This window comes from Lacerta agilis, chromosome 1, assembly GCF_009819535.1.
Source record: "Lacerta agilis isolate rLacAgi1 chromosome 1, rLacAgi1.pri, whole genome shotgun sequence".
Classification (NCBI taxonomy): domain Eukaryota; kingdom Metazoa; phylum Chordata; class Lepidosauria; order Squamata; family Lacertidae; genus Lacerta; species Lacerta agilis.
The window spans coordinates 57,997,272-58,020,578 of NC_046312.1; the positions used below are offsets into that span (position 1 = coordinate 57,997,272).

General features: G+C 41.4%; 1 protein-coding gene across 12 annotated transcripts in view; it reads left to right on the forward strand.

Annotated features, from left to right (window-relative positions):
• The window catches only part of NAV2 (neuron navigator 2), a 537,457-nt gene extending 522,994 nt beyond the window's left edge, over positions 1–14,463 (forward strand). For 7 of the 12 annotated variants that reach the window (XM_033150800.1, XM_033150780.1, XM_033150744.1 and 4 more), the window contains 8 exons: positions 1,789–1,884; positions 3,091–3,259; positions 5,383–5,618; positions 6,772–6,926; positions 7,895–8,163; positions 8,609–8,727; positions 12,540–12,743; positions 13,997–14,128. In XM_033150800.1, the coding sequence (XP_033006691.1) occupies positions 1,789–1,884; positions 3,091–3,259; positions 5,383–5,618; positions 6,772–6,926; positions 7,895–8,163; positions 8,609–8,727; positions 12,540–12,743; positions 13,997–14,122 (1,374 nt within the window). In that variant the 3' untranslated portion in view covers positions 14,123–14,128. Of the gene's footprint in view, positions 1–1,788; positions 1,885–3,090; positions 3,260–5,382; positions 5,619–6,771; positions 6,927–7,894; positions 8,164–8,608; positions 8,728–12,539; positions 12,744–13,996 lie in introns of all 12 variants that reach the window. The other 5 variants (XM_033150735.1, XM_033150751.1, XM_033150770.1 and 2 more) reach the window with 1 other exon arrangement.
• The last annotated feature ends 8,844 nt before the right edge of the window (positions 14,464–23,307 follow it).

Sequence of the window (23,307 nt, forward strand, 5' to 3'; positions counted from 1 at the left end):
TGCAGTCAAGACTCAGGTTTTGTCACTACATTGGTACCTCCAGTTACAAACGGGATCTGTTCTGGAGGCCTGGCCGCATCCCAAAAACTTTGTAACTGGAAGCGCCCTTCTGCGCACGCACACGGTGAAACCTGGAAGTATACACATTTACAGGGGTGCCGCGTTCACAACCTGAGGATTACGTTACCCGAAGGTAACGTAACCTGAGGGTCCACTGTAGTTTGCTTCTAGGAAATGACTGATGACCCAATGGCTGATCATAAGAATAATGTTACGCTTAAATGAATGGAAGGTTAAAGAAACTGCTTGCAGCATACAAAAATGGGTTTAGTGCAGGAACAGAGAAGAGGATCCAGTCAGTGGGCCAGATCCTGAACAACCCCTGGAGATCCTCCAACCCCTGGAGACCCATTTTGCCTGACCACCTGTCACTCACCTGATTTCAGGTGAAACAACTTCAAAGTCAATCCCTTCAGGGCTTACTGTAAGCCTTTGATCAGCTGCATGAACAAGTTCCCCTCGTGGGGAGAGCAGAACTACGGAATGCTCCGGAGAGTGGAAATTCTACAGAAATTAGTTGTATGCAATATTAGTCATACTCTGAGTAATCCCATTGAAATGAATGGACATGATTAAGTTAGGTCAATTCATTTCAGTGGGTCTGCTTTGTTGAAACTTTATTTTAGTGGGTTGTATCCAACTATTTCCTTAGTTTTCAAAGACTAAGAAAAAAGGTATCTAAAGAAGTGTGCATGCACACGAAAGCTCATACCAAGAACAAACTTAGTTGGTCTCTAAGGTGCTACTGGAAGGATTTTTTTTTAATTTTTAATTTTGTTTTGACTAAGAAAAAAAGAACTCTCCAACCCCGTCCCCAGAAGTACTTCCATTCTCAAAAGATCAGCTTTGGCCTGGTTCCCACTAGGACCTTTCCTTTATCACTGCTTCTAATGGGATGAATATTCTTGGAGTTCTAGTCTAGACACAGTGCCAGCAGCCATGGATGTTGTGAAGTCCAGACCTGCTAGTACCCTAGGAACTTGGCATGAATAAAAGAGAAATTGAACCAAACATGCTTAGCTTTGAGGAAATAAATTTTCAAGATCTGTCTTGTATAAGATGAAACATGCCCCATGGCCTTTCTCCTGTTCACTGGTTTTAAATTAACTTTTAAAATAAACATTACTAGTGACGAATGATCCAAGACCTCGATCAGGTGCAGGGGAATGAGAGAGGCACCTGTTTATCTGCAGAACCAGCCTGCTGGGTTTAGAAGGCTTGTAATGTCACATGGGAGCGCATTTTTTGACATCTAAAGGGATCTGTTGTAATCTTCATGGTAACAATGAACGGATTTGACACAAATGGTTCCTTCCCGATTAATCCTATCTGTGTTTTTAGATTGGATTCCTAAATTAGTGGATTATGGAAATGCTCTGGATATAATTTAATTCTGGTCATAATTCAATAAATCATTTGACAACCCGCTCCCCATATATTTCAGTTAGCAAAGTGGTTAAACAGACTGCACTAGTGTTTAGGAACTTGACACATAATTTGACGAGGTGCCAGTGAACATACTGAATTCTTTGTGTCTAGGTTCTGCCCTATTTGCATGGGAAATCCCCAGTGTACATGTTTTCCAAGTCACAGAGTAGATCAGGTCTGCAATGGCACACATGTAGGGGTTATGTACACCGAAATAGCTTGGATGATGGTGAAATAATTTATATAGTGCTGCAACAGCACCATATTTGCCTTTCTTTTAACATATTTGTATACCTTTAGGATTCCAGGCCTCGCCTCTTCCTTATTGGCTGCATAGGCGTCAGTGGAAAGACCAAATGGGATGTTCTCGATGGCGTTGTTAGAAGGCTGTTTAAGGTGAACGTTGTTATTTTTGTTACGTCTAACAACTTGGATAGCTTTGAAAGCTATTCCTTTTTATTTAAGCAGAAAACTATTCTGACGGGTTCCTTTGCTGCATAAGTTTAAATTGAGGCTTCCCCAAGACCTGATGTACTGCAGCCTGAAAAACATACTAACTTGAGCATCGTATTTCTCTTTATGTTGTATACATATTTTTTTTTACACCGTGTATTTTACACCACTTCTGAAAAGTCATTAAGTACTGGCTGTGGTGTGTGCTAAATAATCTTATTTTATTTCAACATTCCCATCTTTAAAACAAAAAAAGTCAAAAGAGAAGACCAAATACACAATGCATATCTGGTCATATGGTGGTACATCCTTCTTGACCACTGCACCCTCCCAGCTCCAAAGATTCAAATAAATGCCAACTGAGGATATGCGAGACCTGTGCTTCCACTGTAATATGCAGCATGGCAACTGACACTTTTCCTCTGGTACTTGTGATCTCACTGAAGGAAGAGTCTTCATGCCTTATGCCATAGCCTGAAAAGGAGTAATGTAAGAAATACCTTGCTGGGTGAGGTCAAAATTCCACCTAATCCATTCTTTCCCACCGGTGGGTCCACATATGTTGTTGATCCACTCCTCCCATCAGCTCTAATGCTTTTGCTGGCTGGAGCTGATAGTAACTGGGAGTCCGAGAACATTCAAGGACTCAACATCCGGGAAACACCTTGTCCAAAATTAGCCTGCAAAAGATGCCTCTGAAAGTTCACAACCAGGGTAGGGAGAGGACAACATCCCCTGTTGCTGTTGTTTTTGTCCAGCACCTGGCTTCTTTTCATAAAGTATACAGGACTTCATATGTGTCTGCACCTCTTATTTTAAATATACGTACAATCCATATACGATACATTTCACATAGAAAAGTCCTGTATTAACTCTCTTACATGGAAACTGGGTTTGATGATGCAACAAGTACTGAAATTTCTGGTGGGTCTGCTGATGCGCTGTGTGGTTTTTGCATACATCTGTTACCCTTTCCCTCTCTTTACTCTTTGGGTAAAATAGACTTTGGGTTTGCCTTTCTTCAGTGCACAAATTAGTTTGTTTTCAAAATGAAAAATGCAGTTAGTTGTGAAATTTCAATATTAGGGAACCAAGACACTTGAAGATAAGGTTGATGTATTGTTATTATTTTCTACTTCCCTTTCACAGGAATACATCATTCATGTTGATCCTGCGAGTCAGCTAGGGCTGAATTCAGACAGTGTCCTGGGATACAGCATTGGGGAAATCGTTCGCACAAATAGCATGGAGACACCTGAGCTGCTTCCCTGTGGCTATCTGGTTGGTGAAAACAATACCATATCGGTGACTATCAAAGGTAAATTATAGGTGATCCATTTGCTACTGTTCTTTGTAATTACAGGTCTTGCCAGGCGTTGGAGAAACCTCAGAGGAGCAAGAGACATTTTCATGAGTTTCTTTCTTCTTCCTATCCTTTTCATGTCTTTCTTTGAGTGAAAAGTTGCAAATGAAGAAGCATTCACGTTCACTGACATTAGGGTGGTTGCATAAAAAGAGGAACGGTAGATCTTACACCTTGCAGCTGCTGTATAGAAGATGGAATTTCAGCCAGTATTTTTGCTTGTTTGTAATTGTTGACTATCAGGCAAGCTTTGCCTGCTGAAGTTTATTTATGTATATTTCAGGTTATTTATTTAGGCATTTCAAGAACTATGCTAATGCTGGATTTTAAGAGTCAGGTTATAGTAGGTATATTTTTATATGATCAAAGTGCTTTTTAAGTCGTTTCATGGTAACATTTCTACCTTCCAGATATACAGCTGTTCATACAAATGTTTAAGCTTGATAATTTTTAGCAGGTGATAAACATTCCATCCCTATGTATTCTCCCAGCTGAAGTTACATCTGCGGGATTTTAAGAATTGCTGACCTTTTTCACAGTCAATTTTCCCTGCTGACTTTGCTTGTATTCTCTCCCCACCCCCACCCCCCGTGGAAGTTTTTCTGCCAGAAAACATAACACTCCCTCTAATATTAAACTTTGGCAGCGAGTGCCAACAGCTATGTAGTCAAAACACAGACACTAAGAAACAGAAGGGAAGTATCAATATGCTCAGAAGAACCCCTTGGTTTACAGAAATATGTATGTGGATACAATTTTAAACAAAAATATATGGAGGAAGAAAATATTTTTAAAGCTGAGAGAGAACCACCACTACCCCGGATAACCATGAAATATTGAATATCAGTTGAAGGGAGGGGGAACCCACAGAAAAGGGGCAGGGGCAATGGAACAGTTTGTCCTGGCTAGCTAGAATCCTGCCATGGCTAGCTGGCTAGTTGGAATTCTGAGCAGGAACAATCCACACTGCAATGTTTCATTGTAGTCTCCCTTTTTCATCCCATAACAAGATTCAACATATCACTTGTTTTTTCAGGGGAAACAGAAGTATTTTAAATTCAGAGGAAGTTTTATGGGGTGGAGGCGGAAATGCTGTTTTAAAGTGAGCAAAGTGGGGCATATGCATACACTTTGAGAACTGTACATGACAATCATAGTAAATGTGTAGAATCTGGAAGCATGAATCTACCCTCTTGAGCCTTGGCTTCATAGAGCTAGTCTAAGGAGAGTGACTACTGTGTGGGTCCAGGAAGTGATCAGTGCTTCGTTAGAAGTACCATCCACCTTGATGGAGGCACTGGTGTGTTCCCTCCTGTAAACCCAGAAGTACATAGCAATTATCTAAAAGCACAGAAATGTCGAGTTGGAAGAGACCCCAAGGGTCATCTGGTCCAACCCCCAATGCAGGAATCTCAGCTAAAGCACCCATGACAGATGGCCATCCAACCTCTGTGTAAAGACTTCCAAGGAAGGAGAGTCCCATCAGCTTCCAAGGGAGTTTGTTTCATTGTTCAACAGCTCTTACCATCAGAAAGTTCTTCCTGATGTCTAGTTGGAATCTCCTTTCTTGTAATTTGAAGCCATTGCTTCGGGTCCTAGCCTTTGGAGCAAGAGAAAACAAGCTTGCTCTATCTTCCATGTGACAGTCCTTTAGATCGGGCATAGGAAAACTTGGCCCTCCAGATGTTTTGGGACTACAAATCCCATCATCCCTAGCTAACAGGACCAGTGGTCAGGGGTGATGGGAATTGTAGTCTCAAAACATCTGGAGGGCCGGAGTTTGCCTATGCCTGCTTTAGATATTTGAAGATGGCTATCGGATCTCCTCTTAACCAGGCTAAACTCCCTCAACCATTCCTCATAAGCTTGATTTCCAGCCCATACACGTAGATGTTGAAGCGTTTCGATCTATTTTATGGTTGGTTTTAATTATATTTAAATGGTTTTTTTTCTTATAATTTAAATAGTTATTGTAAACCACTTAGAGATTGTGCTACAATAAAGTTTTGATAAATAAAATATTCTGGAGATAACTTTTAGTTCTTAAGTTTTGAATGCCATGCCTTCTGTTGTTACAGGGATTGCAGAGAATAGTTTGGACTGCCTGGTGTTTGAGTCCCTGATCCCCAAGCCTATTCTGCAGCGCTATGTGTCACTCCTGATGGAGCACAGGAGAATCATCTTATCTGGCCCAAGTGGCACAGGAAAGACCTACCTAGCCAATCGTCTGTCAGAGTATATGGTCCTTAGAGAGGGCAGGGAGCTGGCTGATGGTGCTATTGCAACATTTAACGTGGATCACAAGTCCAGTAAGGTGAGTATTCATATAATTGACTTGGCAAAAAAAATAAAAATGTATACTGTTTACAAATCAAAATAATTTGTTCCTGAGCAGCAGATTGGTGCGATAAAAACCCTGATACATTTACCTGTCTTGGCAGGCATGCAGGTGACACTCTTCTTGTAGGGTGAGCTGGTGTTTCTTCTAGGTGGGATCTGAAGGACTGTAATCTTAGGAGACACCCATGAAGTCCCCAGCATGAAATCAGTCAGTCAATCATTTTATTTGTATGCCGGCTTTCCAACATTAAAACCATGCTCAAGGCGGCTTACAACATATAAAAAATTACGTAACTACAGACATAACAAATAGAGCCAGATTTGCACATAAATAAAGATACAAAAAATAATAACAGCGGCAACAACCACACCCCAACAAAAAGCCCTCAACAATACCTCAGCCTAAGATTCTGTTCAGCATCCTTAGCTTTTGTAGCTGAGTCAGTCAAGGCCCTATGTGGAAAAAGGCCTGCAAGAGGACCACTTTTTCTGTCTAGTGAAGAATAGTATTCAGTTACTAATTAATGTCCTCCTAGGAGTCCTCCATTTTGTGATGCTGAGCTTGTGTCCTGCACATTGACATTCTTGGACCTGGTAGCTTTCTGTAGAAGGCTTTGTGCAGAAAACTACTTGATAGCTTGGTGGCTTTACCTGGCCAAACATGCCAGTCCCAATTTTGTTACCCTCATCCTGTCATCATGCAATGCATGCTTTTCATGTTCCTGTCCCCAGACACCACCTCTTGTTACATGATCACTTCAAGAGAGATCTGTTAATGCGTACAGAGGCAATCTCATGCTCTGGGAGTATCAGGGGACACCTGTGAACTGCCCCAGAATGAAAGAAGACCACCTTTTCCTATATCGTGTGAAATGGTGTTTGGTGGGATCATAGTCCGCTTTTCAATTAAGATTCCAAGCAAGATGTCAGATTTGTCTGAGCTATGATTGTTTATACACTCTGTTCAAAAGGTTATTTCTCTTGGGAGAATGTTGTCCCTGTGTAGTTTACTATCACACCCTTAACAGAAGACTGTTCTTCCACTGAATCCAGCCACTTTCGTTTCTTTCAAGATCTTCAAAAGAAATGTCTGAAAGCCAATTTTCTCTTTTGCATCTGCATCACAGGAACTCCGCCAATACCTCTCCAACCTTGCTGACCAATGCAATAGTGAAAACAATGCTGTGGAGATGCCTCTTGTGATCATCCTGGACAACTTGCACCATGTCAGCTCCCTGGGAGAGATCTTCAATGGGCTCTTGAACTGCAAGTACCACAAATGGTAACAGCATGTTCTGCCTCAAACTTTCATGAAAGGAAAGTGTGTTTGCTCCATCCAGGAGCATTCCTTGAGACTTGACCTGGCTGGATCCAACACATTAGTTGCACTTGATACTATTGAAATCAAACGTGAAAAATTAGCCATGGCTTAGTTCCCATTGAAATCAGTGGGATTTAACAGAAGTGACCTAATTTAGGGCGTAATCCAAACTCCCCAATACCACCAGCAGTGTGGCTTTGCAGAGCAGCAAGGCCACTGTCTCATCCTCAGTCCTGTCAGTCATGGCAGCAGAAGGTGAAGGGGCCAGGATAATTCGAGGCCATGCTGTTTTCAATGACATTAAGATTTGCTCAGGATCCAGTGGTTCCTGTGCTTGCTAAGCCTCACCCTTGGAACACCCAGGTCTGAGGCTTTTTGATGGCTCATGCCTGTGAAGACCCCAGTAATGGGGCCTCCTGACCACCAGCATGTTCAGCAGGAGGCTGGTTGAGCCAGGAAAGCTTGGTGGAGGGAGATCTCTGCCTAATCCAAACCACCACCCCAGCCTGACATGGGGGTTGAATTTTTCTGCCCATCTTGGTCCAACCCAGAAAAAATAAAATGTATAAGACCTGCAACCAAAGATTTAGTAGGCTGATGGGTTAGTTGGTATTAAAATGTGAAATTTATCCATCCTGTGTGATTGTGCAGTATTTTTTTTTCATTATTCATTCACAGATTCTGTAATATTTATCAACCATCTGTTTATTAAGCAGATGAAATGTTCTGTAAAATCACAGATACTCTCAGCCAATACTGTGGGAGGGATGGAGAGGTCTGATCAATGTTGTTTAGGCTCAGATAGTTTTCCTTCACATGCCAGTGGTAGTAGCAAAAAAGTAGATAATGCGATTACTTAAAGGTTTTCTGTTCTTTTTTTATATACTGTATTTTATAGACGTTAATACTGACTGATATTTTTCTCACAGTCCCTACATTATTGGAACTATGAACCAGGCAACTTCCTCTACACCAAACCTTCAGCTCCACCACAACTTCAGATGGGTGTTGTGTGCCAACCACACTGAGCCAGTCAAGGGCTTTCTTGGCCGTTTCTTGAGAAGAAAGCTCATTGAAACGGAGATTGGTGGCCGTATGAGAAATGCGGAACTAATTAAAATTATAGACTGGATTCCCAAAGTCTGGCAGCATCTCAACAAGTTCTTAGAGGCCCACAGCTCTTCAGATGTTACTATTGGTGAGAACTCAGAATTATCTGTTAGAGCTCTTGACGCATTTCTAAACACTTGGTTGAGTACATAGATTTCATCTACTCTACATAAGATAATAGTTTACGTTTTCCTTAGTGTCCTAATTACATTAAAAATGAGAGCTTTATGAGGCATGGAATCAGATACATTACACTTTTTTGTTATAATGTGAACCCTATAAAAATAGGCTGTGTCCAAACTATTGATTTTAAATGCCTGCTCACTAAAGCTGCAATAGCAAATGTTCAACTTGTAGATAAATCCTAGTCTATTATTATGGGTTAATTGGCTCCTTTGTTGATGCAGTGCTTTATCCTAAGTGTACATTCCTTTCTCCTCTCTTGTCATTTTTTACTTGATGTTGTGGCTGTAATTCAATCCACATTCACCAAAGATGCTTGGCATATGTAACCTTCTCCTTTTTTCTCACAGGTCCACGACTCTTCCTCTCCTGCCCTATAGATGTCGACGGTTCTAGGGTTTGGTTTACTGACCTGTGGAACTACTCTATTGTTCCCTACCTTCTTGAGGCTGTCAGAGAAGGGCTACAGGTAAGGAGCTTGCATATGAACTACACCTACTCAAAGCATGTGGGCATGGGGGAATGACAGATACAGCACAACCTAGGTCTTCACATCTCATTTATTTGTTTTGTTTTACTCTGTTTATACCCCACCTTTCCTTCAAGGAGCTCAAGGTGGTGTAGATGATTCTCTTCCTCCCTGTTTTATCCTCACAACCACCCTGGGAGGTAGCTTAAGCTAAGAGGCCAAGACCGGCCCAAGATCCCCCCTCTGGTGTGTTATATTTGCTGGGTACCCTGGTCACCCAGGTACCAGCCCAATCCTCTAACCACTACACCACACTGTCTCTCCTTCAAGCCGATCACAGCCCACCAACCATTTAATAGCCTGACAGGAGCTTGGCAAACCCAAGTATGCTTCAGAAGCTTGTGAGGGAACTCTCCCTGTGAGAGCATTAATGTTGGGCAAACTCTCTCAGCAACAAGTCGCCGACAGGCATTGAAAACAAGAGTATTTCCTTCCCCCACTTTTGACATTGTTTGGCATTTGGAGTCACGAGTTATGCAGACTTGCATTAATGCTTTCTTTAGTTTGGAAAGGAATTGCAGCAATACCCAGTGGGTTAGACCTAGACTTGCTGGGAACACAACTCTGTTAACCGGTCTCATCTACCGGAGGAAAGTGATTTTCACCAGTTCCTCCTGCAGCCCTCTCTATGCTCTGTTGGGCGACACACAGGGACAGTGCTGGAGCCTCTACTGGATCAGAGTCCCTTCTGCTAACTAAATTAGCCTTTCTTTTCATACAAGCACATGTCTGGAGCTATCTCACTACATTTATTACTGTCTTTTTTAAGAACACAGTACTCTTTGCATTGGAGTAAAATGTGGGGAAAGGGCAATTCTCCCCGCAATTCAAGTAGTTTTGTTTGCCTTATCATTCAGAAGAACAAAGCAAAAGCAATGTAATTAAACTAGTTGTAACATTTTTGTAGTTTTTTTTAAAAAAAAGAAATATATATTAAATTCCTTTATGGTGCTTTAGGAGTCATTAAAGTGATTTAGGAGTCTTTTAGGACTGATTGAACTGATAGTGCTTAGTATCTTATTACAAGTTCTAATTGTTCAGCAGTTTCAAGCAGCTCAGACAACACTGCTATTGTTATCTCAGCCAGCTTATCTGTGAAACAAACATGATAACTGCTGGTGACTCTGCATCTTAATCTATTTTGTGTTTCATGTTCCCATCCTCAACAAGTCGGTAACCATTTCAGTCTTGTAAGAAAGGACACCATTTGCTGCTGATTGTTTCCCATAAGAATGTATGGGGATGCCTGTGGTTTTTCAGTGTCGTAACTTGCTGGATGCACGTTGATCTGAAAGCATATTTCAGACGCTTAAATGGCCTTGAATAAAGAAGAAGTAAAAAGGGGAAATAGTGTGATAAGTTTATAACCTTAACTTTAAGAATTAAGATATTATTCCACATTTTTGGGAAAGGAGACCTGTAAGTGGAACTGGAATTTATAAGCATCCATTTGCCAGGTTGAATCTCTGTCTTTGGAGTAGAAATCCTCTTCTCTTCTGGTGTCCTGTGCTTCATGGTGGATTCTTCTGACATACCATTTGGTTGAGTGAGAGTCCCTGATTTTGGATTACATGGCACCACCTAGCGGGCAAATTTGCTCAGTAACCATTTGGTGTGCTCTCAGAATAAAGCGTGAATTCTGTTAAATACACACCCTGCTTTCTGAGAAATTTCTACAAAGCATATTTCACTGTATATAGAATTGTTTTGTTTCATACGTATTGTAATGTTGGTAAAACAATTCTGGATAGAGGAAAAATATGCTTTGTAGCAACACAATGATATATAGGTTCCTAAATGTTGTCAAATCAGATATGTACTACAGAAGCTTCAAACTGTCAGAATCCAAAGGTAGCAAAATACGTGGACAGAGATTCCATCTACCTCAAGTGTATGGTTCAATACTTTCCCTTCTTGTGTTTCTAAATACCCTAGTCAAGAGAATGTTCATCATAATATATATATATATATATATATATATATATATATATATATATATATATATATATATATATATAGACTGTAATGGCCAAATGAATAAATACCTGTATACCACCCGATTTTTGTTTTAACTAATTGATTGGTTTGAAGGAAGACTGTTGAGAACTCCCCAGTATTTTCTTTTAAAACTTAAGTTAAAATTTAACACTTAGTTTATAAAAGAGATGAATAGGAATAGGAGCATTTATGTTCGTCATGTAACCCACTGCAGTCATGGGTTGCTCTTGAAATCTTTATGCCTGGAACATTAATGACATTCTGATGTTCTCATAATGCACCTTTGCTCCCCGTGGGGTGGGCCTGCTTAATGTTCCATCGTGTTGGCTGTCAGAACAGAGAAGTATAGCAAGTGAAAAACAATCCCCAAAAGGGCAGCCACCTTAAGCTCTGTATTACAAGCATGAAAACATGAGCATTCATTTTCCTCTGGAAACCACTTTCTGTAACTTCAGCTTTCATCTTGCTCAAATGGTTTTGGCTCGCGCAAGACGCTGCGTGTAAATACATTCACAAAAATCCATGGCTCCACAGAGCAGGGTTTGTGGTGTCTTTTTGCAAGCTACAGTCAAATCAAACCGCCTCTTCAAAGTGGCGAGGGCATGCGTGTTTGAAGTCAAAGACTAAAATGTGTGGAATCACCTGTTCCTTGGGAGCTTTTTGGCACCAAAGCAGGGGAAGTTTGCCAAGCACTGAACTGTAGTTCTTTGATGACTTTGAAGCCAAACATTCAAGCAAACAGTTTGGCAAGGGCACTTCTGAAGCTTTAACCACATTTGGTCTAAAAGGACAGGAGATCAGAGAAGCTTCATACCTCTTTTGTTGTTTACAAATTCTCAGAGGAGACGGTTGTCTATCCCTGAGTGCTTCCAGACAACCTGTTTATTGAGCATTCAACCTGATTTGTTTGCATGGGCTATTTAAAGAGCATTCATTATGAATTGAGGGGTTGGGGGTGGGGCGCTGATGACATTATGTGAAACCAAGTGTTATCCCACACTTTCCTGTGCATTCTCCTTTTGCTTGCCTCGTTGCACATGCTCAGTTCTCATGAGCTGGTCAGCCCCATCAGTCCTTACTTTCAACTCAGGCATACTAAGAGTCCATCCTAGGTACCTGCAACACATAAAGATCCCATGGTTGTGTGTAATACATGATATCAGTGTGTGTGGTAGGGGCACTTTTTGGTCCCACCATTCTCATTGAGGAAACCCTCATAAACGTCTGAGGAATCTCAGGCTTTCTCAGAACACAGAAAACCATTGCTGTGATGGTTGTGACCTGTGAGAAATGCAGCTGCTCAGACACCTCCAAATGCTTGGGAATCACCATTCCACATCACTTGCATTGAACAGGCAACCCAGGAACAGTTAGAGCTTGGTGCTTAAAGGAGGAAGCACGCAGAGCTCTGGCTGTTCTTGGCCCAGACATTTTTTACACAATGGGAGATCCCTCTTGTGAAATGTCATGATCAACCAAGAGGCTATACCTTAAAGCCCTATATATCCCCACCCCACTCACCATCCTCCACCCCTCCCCCTCTTTTCTTCCCAACTTTGTACTATATGCAGCACTGATGTCTTGCAACAAATAAAACTGATCTGTAGAAAACACAACTTGAAAAAAGAGGCAATAAACATATTTTTGAAAACTAGGAAATCTTTAATAGAAATTTGTTTTTGTTTTTTAAAAAGGGCCTATATATTGAAAAATTAATTTTTTAATGAAGGACGACTTCTTATTCTTGCTTGCAGTTGTATGGAAGAAGAGCACCATGGGAAGACCCTGCCAAATGGGTAATGGACACTTACCCATGGGCAGCCACCCCACAACACCACGAATGGCCTCCTTTGCTGCAACTGCGGCCAGAAGATGTTGGATTTGATGGTTACTCCATGCCTCGGGAAGGTTCAACCAGCAAGCAAGTTCCACCTAGTGATGCTGAAGGAGATCCTCTGGTGAGATTTCTCAGCTGGGCATTATTTTTATTGTGTTGAATGTTGTGTCATTTGGAAGCATTGCAACTTGGTCCAGGAAGGCACAGGTGGTCTGTATAATGTACACACAGATAACCCCAGTCTATCCCCATGTGTGGTTTGTGGCTCATCCTAGAAGTTTAGAATTGCATTGCAGATGTGGTGGTGTCTGCTTGGCTTGCAATGTCTGTGTGATTGCTTTGTGTATGCTGTGCTGTCCTTAAGAAGCATCTCAAAGTTTTGGAGGGAGTAAAACAATGATTACAAACCACCTTGGAAACTTATCTCAAGGCCATGCCTTCTGCAAATTCTTTTACTGAGCACATTGTGGTAATGGTGCCCTTTTCATGTTACAACAGCACCACAGAAGCTACTTTTCCCATGGATTCATCGGATGGCACTGTTATGTAAGTGGTCTTTCCCATTACAAACAAATGGGTAGGACCAATCATGTGGGACCCAGAATCTGTTATACTCTCATGCCACCATACTTCATACGAACTGGCTGCAAAAAACAACACTTCAGCATCAATGACATTGCATGTGACTTGCAAAGGGGACTTTGATGGGGAGGGATCTAATCCCCTAAGACTGCATACATCCCTAACTTGATGCAAGTCTGAGGAGCCAAGAGAGAGGAGATAGGTGGGGGGGGGGGACCCAGGAGAATGTCAAAATGAACAGAGTGATGGAAGGAGGGTGTTCTTTGCAAACAGTCAGTTCACACTTCCAGCAAGAGCAACCATACCCTCCCCTGGCAGCCCACTGAAAAGGGAGAGAAAGGAGTGGGCCCTCGACAAGCACTGTTTTTAGCCCTGCCCAACATTGGCATGTGAGCCGCAACAGATCCACGTGTTCCCTGACCCTGCGTTGCATGATGCGATGGAGATGGGTAACTTACAACCTCCAGAGTAAGGTTAAAATGTTTGGCATGATCTGCTACTAGGACAGAAGGATTTTTCTAGCTTGTCCAGCAAGCTAGTTGCATTCCACCCAGCCTAACTCCAGTTCTGTTTCCACCACATAGCTACTGCCAGTAGTCCATAAACACCAAGGAAGAATTGGTTGCCAAGTCTACCCTGCTTGTGTAGGTGCTGGACTTCTTGTGGCATTGAATACTAATTGTGGGTCTTATGCAGCAAGCAGAGCAAGTGTTTAAACAGGCCAAGAAATAAATGTGGAAATAGAGCCAACATTCAAGTAACACCGCTTGTCCTCTTGTGATATTTCCTCAGATGAACATGCTGATGAGATTGCAGGAAGCGGCTAACTATTCAAGCCCGCAGAGTTACGACAGTGACTCCAACAGCAATAGCCATCATGACGACATCCTGGATTCATCTCTGGAATCAACATTATGATGCGAAAATAGCAGAAGTGGGTTATTTCCCATGGTCCATCTCCTGCCTTGCTTAGAAGACATAATCACCAAACCATGAAGATCACTGGTCTTTAGTCCAGCTGGACATCTCAGTATTAGAGCTGCAAGAACAATAGACACCTATTCCGCCCCTTCTGTTTCTCCCCCAACCACCCCCCTTTCAGTCGCAAATATGGGTGCAGGCAACCCAATTGATGTTTTTGTATTGTGTTTTTATTTTCCTTGATAATTAGAACTGCACTACTATGTTTTTGTTCTTTTTGACATTGCTGTGAGCTCACATGCCTAAGACACTGAATACATGTTTTTTTCCCATACCAATAATTACATTAGTCATAGTAATTTGTGGTGGGCGTGGGGGAAGAAGGAACAAAAAATGCTCACCTACAAACCTATGAAGCGAAAGAGCTTTGTGCCATGTACTGTCCAGAAAGGGAGGAAAGGGAGTGGATCTTGCCTATGCTGCTTCTGACCAAACTCATTCAGTATTCGCTGAACTTAAACATCATCTTTCAGTCTAACCTCATCTACAGATAGTTCTGGTGCTATAAAATGTTTGCTTGCCTTGATAATGTTCCACAAAAGGCAAAGAGCTGAGAAACAGGGAAAACACACACACACACACACACACACACACACACACACACACACACACAATTAATATGGGTGTTCTCTAGTTAAAGATCTGGCTTTTTATGTTTATGTATTTAGTTTTCTTTATATAGGTGCAGATGTGAGGCTTAATCCACCTCGAACACAGATGTGAACCTTTGAGCCACAGCAGCATTTTGTGGACTATGACCATTTTGGCCAGGATTCAAAGTAGTGCGTAGGAAAACAAACATACCCACAGCCTGTGTTTTACTTCCACTTTTTGCTTCAGCAGTTGTCACCGCTGAAAAGGCAAGTGTCTTTTAAAACTAGATTGCAGCTTGTCTCTTCAGGAATAGGATCTGCATCAGGGAAAATTGGAAGCAAAACTCCAGTGTGGATTTCATCATCCATGGATGCACATCCGTTCTTTGCATAGATGCCCATACCTGAAAGGTGAAAACACGCTTAATGAACACACTTCCAGTTTTAGTTACACTATTACTTAACCCAAACTTTTACCAAAATTTTGAGGCAGCAATTGTTTAGCCTTCACACGCCCTCATTTTCAAAAGCCGCTTGCCATGAGGAATGAGAATCCAATGTTTTTCAGAACAACTCTGAAGCCTGTTAGGACTCCTGGAATTTGTTGAATCATTTTTATTAAGCCAGGTCTTGAGTAAAGGAGAACTGTGTCTTTAAATATTTTGTTTGTTTGTTTGAAGGGTTGTGTTTTTGAATCTATCTGGTTCTCAGATTCTCTTTTTCCTCCTTGGCCAAACGCACAGAGTAAAGATTTGTATTTGTTTGTTTTTGTTGTTTTTTTTAAATCTTGGTGCTTCTGCTGGGGAACAAGAACACCTCACAAAGAATTGCACTCTGGTTTGTGTTTTTCTGTTTGAAATATATAACAACTAGTCAGCTGTCTCAGGCTGTACCACAGCTAGAGCCACAGTCAACACACACACACACACACACGCCTTTTCAGCTATCTTTGGGTGCTGATTTTTTTTAAAGTGATGCCTTACCTACTTTCTACTAATTGTGTTTGAATTCCATTAGTGCTGCATATGATGGGGTTTTTTTATTTAAACAAAACAGGGCTATAGGAGTCATCTCTTGGAGTACAATTATGTGAGTTGCTGTGAATACTGTTTGTAATAAGATAATAATTTTTTTTTTTTTAAAGTGACAATAACTAAAAGAGTGAAAAAAATAAGATAGGGCTTTTCACAATGTCCATATCAACTTGCGGCGAACAGTTCATTGGACAGATGTTTATCTAATGGAAGCAAAAACAAATATTCTAGGATGCTGTATGGCATCACTGCTAGAATCTTTTGTTTTGTTTTAGAACATGCAGGTTAGATGTTGGTCACCATTTTGAAAAGAAAGTGTTAAATCTTTGTAGGGTTAATATGATGCAACAGACACAAGAGCCCTCTTCAGACATTATAAATGTCAAAGCGTATAGGACAGTCTTCAGCAACCTGGTGCCCTCCAGAAGTTTTAGAGGGCACCAGGCTGGCAAACGGCAAAGTAAGAGCTCTCGCCCCACTTCCAACCTTGTTGTGTTGAGCAGCAAGGTATATAGGGGGCTTGTAAATGGGTACCCCTGAGCATATTTACAAGCCTCTCTGCAATCGGGAACCCCAGTTGTGCAGAGGTTTGTCAGCATGTTCAGGTGAGCAAACACACAATCCCACTTCAATCCTTACCATTCAACACAGCAAAGTCGGGTGAAGGGGAGCAGGACCAATACAGTGTTTCCTGCCTCCCAGACATCCAGAACCTGGTGGCGCAGCAATGAAACTACTAGCACATTTGCAAAGCTAAACAGGATCTGCTATGATTTCAAATTGGATGGGAGATTCCTGCAATGAAGAGGAATCTAGATCACATTCGGACTAGATGACATTCAGAGTCTCTTCCATCTCTACAATTCTATGATTAATTATCACCTGTGATTCTAACTTTGTAATGCCTGAAGAGGACTATGGTTATGCTACCGTGTCTCATGACAGAGTAAGGGTTTTTTTATTATACCTCATAACTTTCTGCTTTTGGTGACGTGTGAATTTAATCCGTTGTGTTTTGGAGTTTTTTGTGAACTTGCTCCCATTATGTTTTTCTAGAACTAATGGCCTGTTGAACTGTTGAACCAGAATTGCTTGAGTGTTTCATCATAACAAGATAGAAGGAGGAGGGTACTTAGCTAACCTTCTAAATTCTCACCTGGTTGCTGAAAATGGGCCACAGTGATTCACAACCCTAAGCAGATCCGTCTAACATGCTGGAGAGAACTAGTTTTTAAGCTCCCTGCTTCCTTGGACCTCTTGCGGGACAGATTTGAAAGGTTCTCCCAGGTCAAAAATTCCCTTCATATGGAAATCATCATCCTAGAAAATGATTCTTTCTTTGCCTTCTCCCTGAAGTGCTATCTTTCCACTTGCAGGGGTTAAAAAAAAAACCAAGAACCAGCATTAAAATAGGAGATCCATGTACATTTTGAATGGTATAGTCCCAGGAAATTTGTACTGCATGCCTTTTATAAATGTTTGAATAGATTCATCATACCCAACATTGAACACAGTCTGGACTTCTTTCAGCATAGCACTTTCCTTCATATATGTTGTGCTCTGTTGAAATAATTTTGAAGGAAAAAGAAGTTTAGAGGAAGACCACTTGCATTGGGAAAGACCCATCTGTGTCCCATTGGAGATTGGTTTCTACATTGCATGTTTTTAAGCTGTTTCTGTTTCGCACCCCATGGATGTTGTAGTTGGAGACCCATACATCTGGAGTCTTGCAGAGTTCCTAAATTCATACCCTGATTTGCATGATTCAGCAGCAACCACACACCCCAGCCTGGAACCCAGAGCTTGCCTAGAAGGAGGTGCACTTCATACGGGCAATATATTTTGTTGTATATGTGAGGCTTGTCCCCAAGTCTGGGATTTACAAACTTGGGGAAGATTCACCTAAGTTGCTGTGTGCAGTGAATGAGGTCTGCTTATGCAATGGGACCTTCCTCCCTCTGCACCGCATAAATCTGTTCTGGAGGGTTGAGGGAAACCATAGAACGGGTTTGGGGGGTACAGGGGAGAGAAGAAGAAAACTCGTTGTGCAAACAGACCTTGTTCCCTGTGTGCGTACCCCAATTAGTGCTATGTTGAAGTCCACCCCAAATGATGATATAGTGCAGGTTGGAGTGAGGTATTGTACCTGTATGGCAAGCTCTGCATGGAACTGTGTAGCATGAGTGATTCCCAACTGCCATGCCTTTAGCATGCAACATTTTAAAGTCTTGCTGAAAGCATCATTGCCACATAGTTAATTGTGCCAAGGAAAGTATGCACTAGAAGGGTTCCCATCATCTCCTGCCTTTTCTCTGCTAAAAACAGAGGGATCCTGTTTAAAGTAAACCAACCAATGAGGGGTTTTCCCCCAGCCAATGGGAGCTTTTTTCCTGTGGGAACTGTGGAATAGGGTTCTTCATGTGTGTATGCATAGGCTCATAAGAAACATGGATTCTGTTCACCCTACCCAATATGGAAACTGGCCTGAGGAATAAATGTATTGTGTATAAATCTTAGTTAAACAGTGTTTATTGCAGTTGTCCCCCAGTGGCTAAATAATACAATTTGCTTACCAACCACCCCTTGTATCTGTTTGGAATTGACATTTAGAGTTTGCTCATTTGTCATTTCCAGTCAAGTCACCGCCTCTGCAAAGTGGTTTCTGTGAAGGTACAATGTGTGAATGAAAACACATTAACAACTTTACCCTGTTGCACAAGTCCAGAAACTTTCTTATAAAAGTGCCACAAATTTATCCTGATGCAGTGACGCCTTGCATGTTTCTGGTGTCTGGTCCATTTCAAAGGAAAGAGCAACTCTTCATATGTAGAAAGGAAAAACCACGTATGGAGCTGATCTCTCCAGCAAAATGTGTGGCGAAATTTTATTTAGCCGAAGGCTTGGTTGTCCAGCTGGACTGAATTGGGAGCATTGAGATTTCACAAACATCAAGACACACAAGAATTATTTACAGGAATGATGTGGCTGGGGAAAGCAGTATGCGGGATCTCGACTGACATCAGATATATTTGACTCCCTTTACAAAATCTCAATGCTGGGTATTCAGGGTTTTTTCTCTCCTGCATATCCTGTTGCCATGAACATGAAAGGAATTCTATCTTTTTATTTGTTTGTGTCACTGAAAAATAATTTACACGAGCAACTTCATCCTTTTGGATGATCAGGCAACTTCAGTATCCTTTCTGAAACTTCGGGATTCAGGGTTACCTGTTGTGCACATTTCTTATCTAGTTCTTCTTTTCAACATTGATAAATAAAAATTCCTTCCCTTTTTAGAATGATGAAATACTTCATCTGAGTTGCTTTCAGTTTTGCCTTCCCTCAACCCGCCCCACAAATTGGAATTACTTCTTGTTTTTAGTGCAAGACTCTATGCAACAGTCGTGTTTTGTTATAAATTGGAAGCATGCAAAATATTTCTTTCCTTCATAACTGTCAAGAATTGTACAAGTCATATATTGGATTTTTTTTTTAGGGTGATGGTGCAGAAACAGGGAGGGGTTGGTTAGTTCTCCTCCTTTTTGGTATATTTTGGAGAGACAAATAAACCCCTTACAATATTGCATTGGTGATGCTGACATTTTTGATATTCTCTGTCTTGAAACTTGTCTAAATGTGACAATTCCCTTTTAAGGAAAAGGAGAGAGAGAGAAAAAAAAACCACATGGAAAAAAATTGTGGAGATTAAATGGAAGGTTGCTGTTTTGATCTAGTTGTTTCCAGTGGAACCATTTATGAGAAATGTTCTCTTTTAAGATGTACATTTTTTTTCATTGTAACATAGAACTGTAAATATTTGATTACAAGTGCTGCATTTTGATGAATTTTTTCTAGCCATTTTTAAAGAGAAAAACTAGGAATTGAGTATTTTGTGTACAGTATGATGTTTACTTCCACCCTACCATCCCTATTTAATTTTCTGTTACCATTTAGGATTGGAATCTGCCATTGGTCTGTTTTGGACCATGCCTCCCTCTGGCCTGCCCTTCTCACCCCTGTCCTGTGTCATGGAGAATAAAGCTAATGATTGTACCAGTCTTAAATTATTCATGATTCAATAAATTTGATGATTATTTATTCAGATTGGTTGGTCTTACTGCCGTTTTTACTGCTGTAAGGGTTGGAGCAAAATTCTGCATAGTTCATATGCCATATAAACTATAATAGCAGCAGTAGTAGGTGATGTGCCGCGTTCACCAGTCCAATTATCTGTATGTTTTAGATTCAGATCCTTTCGTCGTCTTTATTATTAAAGCCATGTTGCCGTACTCCCAGCAACAACAATCTGCATATGCTGCCGAAGAGAATGTTCAAGGCTCATTTCAAGCCCACAGAACTTTAAGAACAGATAGTTGATGAATCAGAGTGCAGATATTTGCAAGCCAAGGGATGCACACCCTAAACGAGGTTTGCATTGTCCACTCAGGTGGACAATGCATGGGTCTCCCAGTTGCCCACATAGGATCTGCAAGTATACAAATATTACTAGTGTTCCTGTAAGCCAGGCTTCCTCAACCTCGGCCCTCCAGATGTTTTTGGCCTACATCATCAGGGATGATGGGAATTGTAGTCTCAAAACATCTGGAGGGCCAAGGTTGAGGAAGCCTGCTGTAAGCTTTTTTAAAAAGTGCCAAGTAAAAAGGGTCAAAACAAATACAATACCTTGTTACGCAGATGCAATAGTTAACAACATATAGAGTGCAACAGGCTGAATGGTAATTAATGTTTGTAACAAATTTCTTTACTGGTTACTTCCTAACATACAAATCAAGTCCATTATGTACACCATATACAATCCTTAAGCAAGGTATATAATCTATTTAATTAAATCCAATGCAGATACAGTCGTACCTCTTGTTACGAATGCTTCAGGATGCGTACAACACGGGTTATGAACGCGCCGAACCCGGAAATAACAGAACACGTTACTTCTGGGTGCGACGGTTTGCACATGCGCAGACGCGTCAAATGACGTCATGCACAGAAGCACCGAATCGTGTCACGCACATGCACAGACACTGCGCTTCAGGTTATGCACGTCACGGGTTACGAACAGGGCTCCAGAACTGATCCCATTCGTAACCAGAGGTACAACTGTATATGTTAAGTTAGGAAGTAACCAGTAAAGAAATTTATTGCGAACATTACCATTTAGCCTATTGCTCTCTGTATGTTGTAACCAAGTAAAAGGGGGGGCATGCTATAGGAGTGCGTAAAGTTCTGCATGAGATTAAGAAAGTAGGTCATGAGAACTGTTTCTCCCTCATAAGAACTAGAACCCTGTGTCATCCAATAAAGCTGAATGGGAAAAAAGGTAAAGGACTCCTGGATGGTTAAGTCCAGTCAAAGGCGACTATGTGGTTGCGGTGCTCATCTTGCTTTCAGGTGCCAGGAGCCGGTGTTTGTCCACAGACAGCTTTCTGGGTCATGTGGCCAGCATGACTAAACCGCTTCTGGAGCAATGGAACACCGTGACAGAAACCAGAGCATACAGAAACGCCATTTACCTTCCCATAGCAGTGGTACCTATTTACTTGCACTATTGTGCTTTTGAACTGCTAGGTTGGCAGGACCTGGGACAGAGCAATGGGAGCTCACCCCATCGTGGAGATTCGAACCATCAACCTTCCGATCGGCAAGCCCAAGAGGCCCAGGGGTTTAGACCACAGCACCACCCTAGCTGAATGGTGGGAAACAGTGGATACAAAGAAAAAAGGAAGTATTTCTTCACATAGCACATAGAACAAGTTATGAATTTGCTGCCAAAAGAGAGTCAAATTCATGGAGAAATATGTCTACTAGTCATGGTGTCTACATTACCTCTAGTATCAGGCAGTATAGTATTGTGTACCAGTTACTGGAAAACACAGTGCTATTGCTGTCATGCCCTGTTTATGGGTTTCCCATAGGCATCTGGTTGACTCTGCAGATGCTGGACTAGATGAATCATATATCTGAATCAGCAAGGTTCTTATGTTCTTAAGGCACCCTCTTTGAGTTCAATGGGACTTTTCTTCCTGGTAACCGGGTACAAGATTGCACCCTAAATGATCAAACATGTTTTTCTGTCATCACTGTCCATGGGAGACAACTAGTGGAGAAAGGTGAGGTAGAGGCGTTCAAATGTTTGTAGGCAGCATTTTATCAGCAAACCTAGAGATAGCATAGAATCCAATCCAACTGTTTACAGTGTGAATGAGACATGTGATCCAGAAAATAAGCTGCCTTAAATCTCATTGATGTAATATATAGTGATTTAAGCATTAATGAATAGGATTATCAAATTGCTTAGCTTTGTCTGGTTTGATCCCAAAAATTATTTAGTATTGTTGTGTACACCGTCCCTGTCTCTGAGTGGTGAGAGAATCCAGGTGTTCCAGTGTTTGGCCAGGGTTTGGAGTCTTTGGAATGAAGGTTAGTAAGACTGGGATTCCTGGGATATATGGTTTATTTACACATATATACAACCTGCACATATGATAGAACGATTCACAGCATTAACATTCCCAACAATCTTGCTTCTCCATTAATCACAGCTTTGGATCCAGCACAGAGCAAGCATGTCCCTGTGTCTCCAACTTCCAGTCTGCTTCCAGCTCAACTCAGCCACTCTGGCTATGCTTTTCCTACCTGACAGCCAGTTTGGGGTGGGGATAAAGCCCACCCATTTGTTCCATGGCACAGAGGAACATCTCCGGTTATGCTAATTGTTGTGACTTTACCAGCTAGCCTAAATCATTACCTCAACAAAGGAACTGGTTTATTGCAGCATGGCAATAATTGAAATGGACTCAGGACAGCAGCCAGACTGACACCCTCTAAAACACACACATTACGATATGAAGATCTCAGGATTTCTCAGGAAAGTTTTTGTAATTATCTCAACCTGACCACCAGATGGCAGCAAACTCAAGCTAACTGAAATTGGGCTTTGCTTACAGGTAGGTAGCTCTGTTGGTCTGCCATAGTCAAAACAAAATGAACAATAAAAAATTTTTCCTTCCAGTAGCACCTTAGAGACCAACTAAGTTTGTTTTGGTATGAGCTTTCGTGTGCATGCACACTTCTTCTTCAGATACACTTCTTCAGAGCTTTGCTTGGTTGCTTAAGTGACCAAATCTTCATATAAACTCAAGCGCTCTCTCTCTCTCTCTCTCTCTCTCTCTCTCTCTCTCTCTCTCTCTCTCTCTCTCCCTCCCTCCCTCCCTCCATCCCTCCTTTCTCCCAGTGCAGGTCCCAAGGTGGCTCACAACAAGAATGGAAATAAATGCAACTAAAAATACACAAGCAGTGTTAAAAAAAAAGTAACCCTATTAAAAACTGCATTGAAAACACTAAAGCATTTAGAAGTGCACAAAAAAAGAAAATGTATACTCCCAGCACTTGCATTTAAAAGTTTCAAAATAAGAGGTATACCTTTAGAACATAGGAAGATGCCTTACACAGGCTGACCATAATTTATTTTTACATAGTA